Source organism: Rosa chinensis, chromosome 1 (assembly GCF_002994745.2).
Source record: "Rosa chinensis cultivar Old Blush chromosome 1, RchiOBHm-V2, whole genome shotgun sequence".
Classification (NCBI taxonomy): Eukaryota; Viridiplantae; Streptophyta; class Magnoliopsida; order Rosales; family Rosaceae; genus Rosa; species Rosa chinensis.
This window is the reverse complement of record NC_037088.1, coordinates 12,559,443-12,572,505: the sequence shown is the minus strand read 5'-3', so window position 1 is coordinate 12,572,505 and position 13,063 is coordinate 12,559,443. Positions and strand designations below refer to the sequence as shown.

The 13,063-nt window shown below is 42.0% G+C and overlaps 1 protein-coding gene and 1 pseudogene across 3 annotated transcripts; one reads left to right on the top strand and one right to left on the bottom strand.

The window, feature by feature from the left end:
• Positions 1 to 968: 968 nt before the first annotated feature.
• Positions 969 to 3,506, top strand: LOC112193298 (NAC domain-containing protein 6). Of its 3 annotated transcripts, XR_005804338.1 has the most exons (6): positions 969 to 1,248; positions 1,369 to 1,637; positions 2,194 to 2,325; positions 2,426 to 2,671; positions 2,762 to 3,062; positions 3,200 to 3,506. XR_005804338.1 is itself a non-coding variant. In XM_024333393.2 (5 exons), the coding sequence occupies exons 1-5, from the start codon at positions 1,074 to 1,076 to the stop codon at positions 3,002 to 3,004; spliced, it is 1,056 nt and encodes a 351-aa protein (XP_024189161.1). In that variant the 5' UTR covers positions 969 to 1,073; the 3' UTR covers positions 3,005 to 3,506. The 3 variants fall into 3 exon arrangements, 2 of the variants coding, with proteins under 2 accessions (XP_024189161.1, XP_024189148.1); XM_024333393.2 differs by having other exon boundaries at positions 2,426 to 2,662; positions 2,762 to 3,506; XM_024333380.2 differs by having other exon boundaries at positions 2,762 to 3,506.
• A 6,486-nt stretch (positions 3,507 to 9,992) lies between these two features.
• On the bottom strand, positions 9,993 to 12,340 carry LOC112201365 (annotated as a pseudogene).
• Positions 12,341 to 13,063: the final 723 nt, after the last annotated feature.

Genomic DNA, 13,063 nt, shown 5'->3' with positions numbered 1-13,063 from the left:
ATTCCAGCTAGCAATATTCTGTGTATGTAGAAAGAGAGATTTTGCATTATGTTAATTGCTATTGTAAAACATTATATATGAACTTTCAAAAAGTTGGGAGCCAAAGTCAAAAGAGAGCTGGGGATTACTTATGTAACAAGTAGAACTACCAAATTCTTCTTAAGTCAACATTAATTGCAGAAATTTGCTTGAAAATTCAGTTCAAGTTCGTTGCAAAATCCCTTTCGGTTATCTTATCCACCTCCTCATGGAGACAACCCTCTTTGCTTCGATCCACTGTGCTCAAGACTCTTTTAGCAATCATGACTGGCCTAACTGATAACTACGCAAAACTTAAATCTTCAATTCTAACAATCTGTAACATGGCCCATTTGGAGATTAAAAATACAAGATACTGACTGTTTAAATGACAATTTATCAAAGACGATGGTAATGAGCCAAGTTAAAAATCCAAAACGTACATATAACTAAACGCACGTAGAGAGAAACAAATTAAAACACAGAAAGAGACATACAGTGAGAGAGATAGAGAGAAGAGACGGATGCATGGAGGCCCTTATACCTTAACAAAGGCTTAATACGTACAACCTCCCTAACCAAAACCTAATAAATCCTGACACAAGACTGTGAAAGCCGAAAAAGGAACAGAATAAATCCAGACATGCGATCGCAATATTCTGTGCATGTCGAATATTGTCCCTGCAAAATTTCCAGGTAAAAGTCCAAGCCGCAACAAAAGAATTTAGTAGTCAAGTAAAAGAAAATTGCCAAAACTGTCCCTGTCCATGTCACTAGGACTTTCTATATCGAAACCGCGTGGGTCCCGGTCCGCATATAACTCCAATTTTGTATTGACTATTGATTGGAGACTCGGTCTAGTGGTCCCACCCAAGCCCCCTTCTCCATCAAACCCTCACCAACATACAAAATCCTGGGCTTCTATAAATATTCTGTGATAATAATGTGCACCAAAATCAAACCAAACACATTGTGCGTGCTTTCCTTCATTTCTTTCACAGTCATAAACTAGCTAGCTCAGCTCGCTTCACTACTGAGCACTAAGCAAGCCTTCAATGGCATCTGAAATGACACCACCGGCAGAACTCAAACTTCCGGGATTCCGATTCCATCCCACAGAGGAAGAGCTTCTCGAGTTCTACCTCAAGAGCGTGGTGTTCGGAAAGCGATTGCGCTTCGATATAATCGAGTTTCTGAACATCTACCGTCATGATCCTTGGGACTTGCCTGGTACTCATACACACATTTTCCCTCATACTAATTATTCTCTAAACCTAATTACTTGTATATTTTGGTGAATGGTAATGGTGCAGTGATTAATATATGGGTGTTGTTTGGTTGGTGTTATAGGATTGTCAAAGTTTGGAGAAAGGGAGTGGTACTTTTTTGTGCCCAGGGACAGGAACCATGGGAGTGGAGGAAGGCCTAACAGAACCACTGAAACTGGGTTTTGGAAAGCGACTGGTTCCGACCGCAAAATTGTGAGCTTATCTGATCCGAAGAGGATTATCGGGTTGAGGAAGACTCTGGTTTTCTACAAAGGGAGAGCACCAAGAGGAACCAAGACTGATTGGGTCATGAATGAGTATCGTTTGCCTGATAACTGCAAATTGCTCAAGGTAAATATTGATGCATCCCAATTTAATTTCTTTGTAGTATGTACTACTAGCCATTAACGTCGAACAACTTTAAGTTGTTATATATATATGTTGAAAATATGCAATTCAAATTTGTACGTAAATCATTTTTTTTTTCCAATTTAGGACCTCAACCAAAGAATTTTTCTTTCTTTCTTTGAATAAAATCCAAACAAATTTTTAATACGAGGAAACTTAAAAGCTCAAGTTTTATATTAGTGTTTAATTTTCAAGGAGCTATAAAACATTAATTGATCATGTACATGAAGCTTCACAGGAAGTTTCCATGCAAACTCCTAGAATGAAGAAAATTCACAGATTTGTGGGCCCCCGAATATATTAATTAGGCCCAGGTCGGTCTCTGAGTCCCTTTCAGTTTTCTGTGATTGTGTTGTGTTTAGTGGATTGAGGATTTAGTATGTGATAGACTTTAGTGGATTGACGTGTGTCCTCAATAATGATTTTCAATTCTTGGTTGTTGCATACTATAATAGAGATTCATATTTAATAACCATGACCTCACCCCAAATTTACGCAGGGCGACTTTGTTTTCTATCACTTGAAGGTTAAATCAGACAAGAAGGATTCGTCGGTCAGTAATGAAGGAGAACCCGGTAGCGCGAGTGTGTCTAATTGCAAAAATCAAGCTGCTGATGAAATGAATCAAGAGGTAAGAACGAACATGTTCTTTGTCTTGATATGGAGCACGAGAAGTATAACAAATTATGGTCTTGCTTGCTTATAGTTTTGAATCCTGATTTTATACTCAGGCACACGGAAGAGAGGAGTTGCTATTCCACCAACCTCAGCCTCAGGATGACCGCTGCTCTTCAGCACTGCGGTCACGGGCATCCCACGAGCTGGAAGCTGTTCTGCAAACCAATAGCACTAATGATGATTGTAGTGAATTGCAATCACCATTTGGAGATGGTGATTCTTGTCTTCTAGACGGGAATGAAGTTTCGACCTGTGATGAAGATGTGACAGTGTGTGATGTGTTTCCACAGGTGAGAATGGTATGCTATATTGCTATATGAATTTTGTCTCAAAACAAGTATGTTCAAGCACCAAACTCAATGCTTATTTAGTTTTTATTCTTAATCCAGGTGCATCATCCTCAATCCAAAGAAAATCTGGAACCAGCAGTTTATTCATTCCAGCCACAAGATTCTACTCTGCAGTCAATGATGTACACAATATATGGAGATGCTTTACATAATATTGAATGCAATGATTTGCAATCTTCGCTTGCGAACTATGACTCGTCTGTCACAAAGTTGTTGAATACAAGCACTGCTGACCAGGATTATTACTCTTCTGATCAAACAACACAGACTCCTTATCCATAGACTCCAACCTGCCAACGTCACTGAGAAGGGTCTACCTTGGGGATAGTAGAGTAAGCAGGTATGATACAAACATTGAAGTAGCCCATGGAAGTGTACAATATTTGTCTGCATTAGCTATTGGAAATACCCTCCAATGTAGCTAATGAACTACAAGAGTATGATATTATCCTGTAGCTAATGGATAGGCCTTTGAAGGAATTGAAGATGAAGCTTTTCAAATATGAGATATCAATGCTTGTACTAACTGCTCCTGGAGGAAGTGGGAAAACTACACTGGCAACAAAGTTTTGTCAAGATGGAGAAGTCAGAGATAAATTCAAGAACAATATCTTCTTTGTAACTGTTTCCAACAAGCCCAACTTAGACCTTGTTGTACAAGAGAACGCAAAGGTTACCAGATATCCGATTTCCAAAATGAAGTAATTGCAGTTAATTGGCTACTATTGTGAATGATAATGACTATTCATGGAATAGGTATTGCTTAATGTATGCGATTGACAGACTCGTAATGTATGCGATTGACATACTTGTAATGTGCGATTGATTAGTATAGCTATTATGTATTGCCTTTTATATACATGATGTAACCCTATATAAACCTCATGGTGAGATGAATACAATACATTTTTCCAATTCTCTACAACACGTTATCAGCATGATAATCTAACCCAAGCCCTAGCTAGGAAAAAACCCTAACACCCGAAATTTCTTTCACCAAAAACTGCCGCAAGCTCCTATCCATTACTAGCCATACCGTGCGCTGCTCCTGCAGCCCTTGAGCACCCATGTGCCTCCTACTGCCCCTGCAGCATCATTGCACGCCTGCTGCCTCTACAGCATAGCAGCACGCTCGTTCATGTGCGGATTAGCCTGTTTTCACGCCCCGAAACTTCTTGATCGGGACCTCAGATCAAAATCCTTCCTTCATCAAAGTTGTTCGTCTCTGCCTCTTCTATCTGACCTCCAAATTTAAGCCTTATTGGAATCGTTTTGAGATCTGTACACCATTCGAAGTGGGAGCTGTTCAGAAGCGAATCTACTACGAATTTCAACAAGTTTTAAAGATTAAAGTTCCTGCTTTCTTGTCTTTTAAATTCCTTTATTTTCTGCAGGATTTTCAATATACGAACATGGGTTCGATTATTTAATAAAGCGGAATTGTGGGGATTCACGCTTAACGAACTAATTAGATTGTTCGTATGAACTAAGAGTGTTCATAATGCTTGGACTAAGAGCGTCCGTAAGCATCAAATTGTGACCATATTAAAACATTATTGTTTGGTTTAATCCAAAAGAGATTCTTAGAAATTGTTTTCTTGGTAGCATAGCTCGGAAATCTTATTATTTTAGTTTTCGTGGAAGTTTAGCTCTGAAACTAATATATCTTCTCTTCTTATTTTCAGGATGTCGAATGAACCTAGACTCAACTTTCCCATGCTTGACTCAACAGGCTAGGATTACCACAGTTGGGTAAACGATGTTGAGAACCACCTCACTTCAAAGGGAATATTACCAAAAATCCAGGCACCTAACCTGGATTGTGTGTTCGTGCGAACACCTACAAAGCATGCTCAAGCAGTTATTTTGATGCGACGCCATATGGACAAGGCACTCAGATTGGAGTATATGTCGATCAAGGATGCAAGAGAGCTATGGGTAGCGATAGAAGAGCGCTTTGGCAATATCCAAGATTCCCTCATCCCTGACTTGAAGGTTCAATGAAACAATATGCGCTTTGCTTATTTTAAGTCTGTTGTTGAATATAATTCAGAACCTCTTCGCCTACAGTCCATGTTGAGGTTTTGTGGACAACCTGTCACAGAGCAAGAGCTAATTGAGAAAACTCTCTCCACCTTCCCAGTTTCAGCCATTGTGGTATCAAAGCAATACACACTGAAGTCAATGCTGGACGGATCACGAGGTTTCATCAGCTTATCAATCTCATATATGTAGCTGTTGATGCTCAAGTCTGGAGGTAGCCGATTCCTTGCTTAACGCGGGTCCGGTGGGCGGACCGCTACTCCTAGGATTAGGTGATTCCTGTTACTGCAACACGATGGACAGGGCGTCAGAGGGAGACCGCGTTGGGCGGTCTTCACTTCTCCGATGCCTAAGTCAGTCACTGTATATGCGCAGCATAACAATAAATGAGTAGTAATTGCGTAATTAATGAGGAGAGAGGAGAGAACCTTTTATAGGCGAGGAAGGGGTTGATCTTCTTCTTGTTTCCGATGTGGGACTGATGTGCTTCGATTCCCAGCGTCAGGGGCTTCTGATACTATCTTGACGCGGCGCGTCAGCGGTGATCTGGGGGCGGTCTGGGGCTCGAGCGGTAGCCCGCTTGGCCTTGACTTCGCAGGTCATCCCCTTGGTGAGATTCGGTACCTCCGGCGGTACAATGAGCGTGGCTCATTATAGCTAATTATGCTCGTTCTAGCACATGTAGGTACAGTAGCTGAGAAACATGATAACATACTTGTGAGAAATTATAATTCAAGGCCCATTGGAACTAAGAGCGTTCATGAGGCGAATTATAATGTACCCAAAAGATGGCGTAAGGAGCAGAACTCTAAGAATAAGGGATATGAGGGACGTATGGGTCCATATAACCACCATAACAAGGAAGGAAACCGCAGGTTTGGTGCGAATACACATGGTGGCAATACCACACGTGGGAGAGGTGGTCGTGGTATCCCTGGTCGTGGTCGAGGCACCATCGGTAGTGGTGGTGGCGCCAACCCTCCTAGGGAACGCCCACAACGTGCACCTCAATTAAAAGGAGGCAACCACAATGACATGTGTCATCGATGTGGATCAATTTAGCATTGGTTCAAGCAATGCAAGGCAAGCGAGCAACTAGCTTCAAGATACAGGGTATACAGGGACCTGAGGGAGCAAGAAGTGTACCTTGTAGAAGAAGAAGAAGATGGTGGAGATGTCAATCTCACCATAGAGGACTTCAAAGCGGAAGATGAAGTGCACAAGGATGTTGCAGACTTTGATTAGAATAGTCCTTTTATTTTCCAAGAATTTTTGTAATGGCAATATGCCTTAGTCAATAAATGACAATTGTATTAAACTCTTTCTTATGTGGTGCACCCAATGAAATATGATGTCTAGGAAAGTCATTGAGATTAATGGTACATAAAAGAGTCTCGCTACACCAACATCTCTCTCTACTTTCCTGGTCATATTTGATTGGAGTTACCAAACGGATAGAGTGACTACAATGTGTCTTAGTTTGATTTTATTTTGGATTAGGCTTTTTGGGACCTTTGATGTAATCATTGGCTATCTTTATTAATAAAGTATCGTATTATTATTCGATGTCATGGACATGTTTTAATTCCAAACTTTATTATTTTTCAGTATGTTTCCTGGAGAGTTGGAATGCCTTGTTGATAGTGACACCACACATACTATATTGTGACATAGGCAACTATTTCTATGGATGGCGCCTAGTCGATCTTCTGTGACTACGATGGCTGGACCATCACAATTGTTTCATGGTCGAGGACCAACTCAATTTATGTTGCCAAATGGCACAAGTATTAATGTCACCGAAGCTCTATATGCTCCTGGGGCTGGAAGAACCCTATTGAGTTTTAAAGATATAAGAGCCAATGGTTTTCATGTGGAAACACATTGTGAGAATGGACAAGAGTTCCTTTGCATCACCTCTAATGACTACGGATATAAACGGGTACTAGAGAAACTTATGTGTCGCTCTAATGGGTTGTATGCAACCACTATTCGAATTATTGAATCCAACCATGTCATGAGAGATGACTTATGGGATTCTAACACATATAGGTTTTGGCATGACCGTTTGGGACACCCAGGTCGTGATATGATGATCTGTATATTAAAGACTTCACACGGACATCCATTTTTCAAAACGAAAAGAAATCAGAACCAAAATTCTATCCAAGGTAGGGTTGGCGCCGCCTACCCCCTGCGGCCCAAAAGTGGTATTGACGCCACCAATACCTCCTTGGTTCCTTTTTCTATTTCTAAAGTCAATTGTGACTTCGTGGCTCAACCGGATACTTCCCTGGTTACTTCTAAAGCCCATCTTTCGTTTTGCAAAGCCTGCTCTTTTTCAAAATTAGGATCAAGACCATCCTATGCAAAGGACACTAAGGAAAATATTTCATTCTTACAAAGAATCCAAGGTGATATTTGTGGACCTATTCAACCAACTTGCGGACCATTTAGATATTTTATGGTGTTGGTTGATGCATCGATACGATGGTCACATGTCATGCTATTGGCCACAAGAAATGCTGCATTTGTTAAACTCCTAACACAAATCATTAAATTAAGGGCTCACCACCCTGATCATCCATTAAGTCAATCCGTCTTGACAATGCTGAAGAGTTTACATCAAAAACGTTTGATGACTATTGCATGTCCATTGGGATTGAGGTTGAACACCCTGTTCCTCATGTTCACACCCAAAATGGTCTCAGAAGCTATCATTAAAAGACTTCAAATGGTCGCTAGAGCATTGGTTATGTGCACCAATCTCCCTGTTTCTGCTTGGGGCTATGCAATATTGCATGCAGCTGTGCTCATTCGTCTGAGGCCTACTGCCACTCAACCCTTTTCTGCGTCCCAGATGGTTACTGGATATGAGCCTGATGTCTCACACTTATGCATATTTGGGTGTACAGTTTATTTGCCAATTGCGCCGCCACAGCGCACCAAAATGGGTCCTCAAAGACGATTAGGCATTTATGTTGGATATGGCTCTCCAACCATTATCCTCTACTTAGAACCCTTGACAGACGATCTATTTACTGCTAGATTTGCGGATTGTCACTTTGATGAGACAGTCTTCCCGTCGTTAGGGGGAGATAGGAACAATAATGTTCAACAGGAACGACAAGAATTGTCGTGGTCAGCCATTTCATTATAATTCAGCAAGCAGTACAAGAACGAAACACCCCTATGGGGTCGTCAGAAAGAATCATCCCTTAGAACCTCATGAAAACCTATTCTAGAATAATAAAATCCCACAAAATCCCGAGTACACCCACCTTTTGTTAAATTCATGCACCTTTATTCTAACAAAAACTAAGAAACCTCGAAGCAAGACTTAAAAGTATCCAACTAAGACACTGGTTTTTGCGACCCGGAAAGAAATTAAACTAAAATATTGGTAGAATGTGAGCCCTCACATTCCACCGGTACCTCCACAGCTGCAAATTCCAATGCAGGAGCAGTCACATTTGTCTCCTCCAACATCGTCCCTAGTTTGCCAACTTTGACCTGGACATTATCTTCCAAATTAGAATCAAAGCTCAAAGCTTTTCCCCGACGTTTATACTTACGTATAGTTTTGTCATCCTGTTCCCCAGCAGACTTCACTCTATTCTTACTTCCCTTGGGACGCCAAACTCTCTTTTTCTTAGCAGGACCCATATCTTACCATGCTTATGTTGTAGCACCAGCGAGACGTTATCTTCAACCTCAAGTGTCGAAGCTGGAAAAGCCAAGTACTTTTTCCCGAACCGATCCAACTTGAGAACTGCCTTCCTTTTCCTCCCCACTGGCACCACTTGCATCGAGGAGAACTTCACAACCTCCTTCTGAGACATCACCGATGCGGGGGCCATAATCATTGAGGTCTCTTCAATCTGTTCTTGGAGTACAGGAAGTTGCCCGGAACCTACATCTCTAATGTCAGACCGTGCTTTCTCCAAAGTCATGGGAGTATCCAATATCCTGGATCCCGGGCCAAGATTAGGGAGTGACGCTTGGCCTCCCTTCCCCCCCAGATGATCCCCCAACGTCCACACCTTCAGAGCCCAACTCTTCCTCCATAATAACCCGAGCTGTATTACCTCCCTGACTCCAGCCCACATGCTCTTGAACCTGGACAGGCAACACCAGTGACCGATTAATCCCCGACCCTGAGGTAAGAGTCAGACCAGCCATGGCTGACGCCGGTGGAAGAGCCTTAATCTCCTCCTTTTCTTTGATCAGCTGCTTATCACAACCTAGAGCATCATGGAGAAAAAACCCATAATCGCGACAGAAACCCTTAACCTTTTCATAGATGAAGGAAAGCTCCGACTTCACGATCGGGGAGAACTCAATCACCTTCCAGTGCGGATCCGACGACGAACGTCGAACAAAATCTTTATCCTCTGTTCCTCTTCCTTCCTTCACACTGCATTTAGATCCATGCGAACCCTTGTCCCTAGAGATGTACCCACCAACGCGAGCGCATTCTTGTTTCTCAGGCCAAAAGGGAGACCCCTCACCGCAACCCAAGCCTCCATTGTATTCAGCGACACATCCTCCACTGGACAAATCCCATCATACTCTCCTACTACCAGCATGGTATTACGGTAGAACCAAGGACCCCCATGCAATATGCGATTACGCACCGCTTCATTGTCGAACTGAAAAACAAAACGCTCTCCAACATCTTGTATAGTGAGACCCAATCTGACACTCCAAATAGTGGTGATGGTCCCTTTGAATCCCAGGAACTTGGCTTTCAAGGCCAGCAGCCTGCCAGCCATATACCAGAAGCCGTCTTGGAACGCAGCAGCTCCCGCGTCCCCCAATGAAACCAGCGTTGAATCCCAATTGACAATCACATCGTGATCCCTAGTCATGCCTCCAGCCATTGAAGGGCAGAGAAATCGATACTTGATTGATGAAGTTTGGCAATTTTTCTATGTCAGGGACACCGAGAAACCCTAGCAGAGAGAAGAGACGGCTAGGTCGATAAATTAAGTACTTAACACTTAAAGACTAATGTAGCAAATTTGAAATTGTTCTCAACTCTTGTCCTTTGAAATATACAAAAAAAAAGAAAGAAAAGTATTTTGTCCTTTGAAATATACACAAAACAAATATAGTTGAAAAAACATCAACCGTCTAAACAAAATATTCAAAAAAGAAACATGTCAATTGTTGCTATAAAACTACTTCCCACATTCCTCTCTATGCTGATGATTCCTAAGATGACCTACTTCCCATTCTTGTAGCTATCTCGCAGTGTGACCGTACGATTAAACACAAGCTTCTCAGGAGTCGAATCTTTGTCGACCACAAAATAGCCAAGTCTTTCGAACTGAAACTTGTCACCAACATCAACACCTTTTGCAAGTTGAGGAACAGCGAATGCAATTGGTATTACCACTTTTGATTTTCCATTCAGATCAGAAAGCCAGTCATCAAGCTCAGCAGGATTCTCTGAGTTGAATAGTCTATCAAACAATCGGACTTCCACTTCTAGTGGATTGATCCCCGGAGAAGGTTCAGCAACCCAATGCAGCACCCCCCTTGGCTTTGTCTTCTTCTCCGGATCATACTCGACCCTTATCTCAAGGATAGTCTCATTATCCTCGGCTAAAACAACATCTTTTGCATCCACACACTTGATAGGACATGCGTATCTGAGCAGAGCAGATTTTCCAGGAGCAAGTCCGAAGTAGTCTTTTGAGTCTTTAAGGCGAAAATCGGAGCGCTCAATGTACAACACCATGGAAATTGGAACCTTGTAGGACTCTGCCTCAGAATCGGGCCACTTTCTTGCTTCACAGTCCTTTATGAGGTCATCTTTCCAGTTGGTAATGACGACCTTTACGGGATCAAGCACAACCATTGTGCGAGGAGCTGTTTTATTGAGCTCTTCTCTGATGTGGTACTCGAGGCGACTCATATGAATCATACTACAATCACTTCTGGTGATTCCAATTTCTCTAACAAAAGTATTAATAGCAGTCGATGTCACGCCCCTACGTCGTAAACCAGCTAGTGTCATAAGGCGTGGATCATCCCAACCATCAACCCAATTTTCAGTCACTAGTCGATTTAACATTTTAACTTACGTTTCGACATAACAGTGTTACTGACATTCAGTCTTGAATATTCCCAAACATGTGGTTGATATAGGCCCAGAGAATGCAACAACCAGTAGTATGAAGCACGCCGTGTCTCAAATTCTAAAGTGCACAGCGAATGAGTGATATTCTCAAGAGAATCCACTATGCAATGAGCATAGTCGTAACTGGGGTAGATACACCAACTGTCTCCAGCATGTGGATGAGGAGTAAACTTGATACGATATGCAATAAGGTCATACATGTTAAAATTATCATTCTGCATGTCTTGTTTCATTCTCAGAGTTGCTTTCCCTTCTTCAATCAGGCCACGCCTCATATCCTCAAAAAGTTTTAGCGACTCTTTAATTGGCCTGTCCCTCCAAGGGCTGTTCATTTTTTTCTCCCTGTACTCCTTTATCTCATTCCCCGTCTGATGATCAACGTAAGCGTGACCCCTTCGTATGAGCTCCACTGCTAATTCATACAGATCGTGAAAGTAATCACTAGTGTAAGTGATCTTGTAGGGCTCCCAACCCATCCAACTGACAATCTCTTGAATATGATCAATATATTCTTTCTTTTCAGCTTCCGGATTTGTGTCATCAAACCTCAGATAGCAGTCACCACCTCTCTCTTTTGCCAGGCCAAAGTCAATAAACATTGCCTTGGCATGGCCTATATGTAGATATCCATTCGGTTCAGGAGGAAAGCGAGTTAGAACTCTCCCCCCAGTCAAGCTCAAGTGTTTTTCAAGGAGTTCCTTTGAGTTGCAACATCTCAGAATAGAACCATCACTAAAGAAAACTGAAGTATGAACCTTAAAGTTTTCCTCTGGTTGAGGGAATATCGCATATGGATTCAGAATTTCTTCAGCAGTAGCTTTCTCCTCTACTTTAGCAGGTTTCTCTTTCTTGTTTTTAGGAACCTTTTCATCATCTGCTGCAGTCCTTTCACCAAGTAATTCACCCAACTTTGTGTCAATGGATGCCTTGACAATTTTTGGGTCAGCCCACGGATGTCTCTTCCTAAGATGTGCAAATAAGCCACCCACATTTGTTTTATAGCGCTGCTCCAAAATTGCAGATTTATTCTCTTCAAAAACCTCATTAACAGATTGCTTGATTTCTTCTTCTGAAACTTCAACACCAACTCCACATGCTTCTTCAAATTCACTTATTTTGAAGTTTTCTGGCCCCGTATTTGCAAAAAATAACAAAGCCGCATCTAACTGAGCTGGAGTTTTAATCTTTGAAGACACAATGTACTGTGCCAATACCGGGCGATGCACAAGGGCATTTGCTGGAAACTTTGTAGCAACCGTGTATATAAGATTACCAATGCTTCGACTGCATCCATCAGTAACTGCAGCCTCGTGAATGACAGCCCTTAGATTGGACGTGACCTTATTGTTGGCCATTGTGTTTTTGGCCGTCCGCTCGTCCAGTCCGACCTTCAACATGAGCTCAAGGGTTTTCTCCTTGGCCGGCATCTCGACGGGGGAGTGCAAAAGCCGACCTTGACAATTTCTTGGAGAAGAGCAGCAGCCCACGTGCACCTCTGTTTCTCTCCCTCTCTCCTCACTATGCTAGGAATACTCGTCTTTACAGCCCAAAAAAAGCTAGAAACGGTCGGGGAGAGCCTCTTTATAAGTAACTAAAAGAGCTTAATTTGGGGTTTTTTCTTTTGGTTTGTTTCTGGTAAAGAGAAATTATAAATGCAGTTCAGAGCAGGGTGAAACGAAGAGGACAGAGGTGAGTTTATATTGGCAAGGCTTGTAAATCCTTATCATAGTGGGATTTGGAAATCGTTTAGCTTTCTTTTTTTTCTTTTTTGAGAAAATGTTTTAAATTTTGCTTTATTTCTGGCTTCGGTTTTCTTCCATGGCGGCGCTGTCGGCCTCCTCTCTAAGTGGAGGATGGAACTATAATACGAGGCCATAATGAAATTTCTCATCCAATCAAGGGATATATGGCACTTGTCAATAAGGGAAGCCCTTCAGCTCCTGCACTCTCTTCGAGGATAAAGAGGGTATTCTACATGTCAAGTGAGGGCCAAAACTTGCTTCATGAGGTCTTCCCTGCTCCAAACCCAGCTGTAATGGATCAGCTATGTAATGTGGATTGCATTGTTTATGTCATGGGTGTACCCTGTACTAATGTTTGTCCATCACTGTGATTTACATTTGCTACTTCTTTTTTCCTTGTGAAGATGG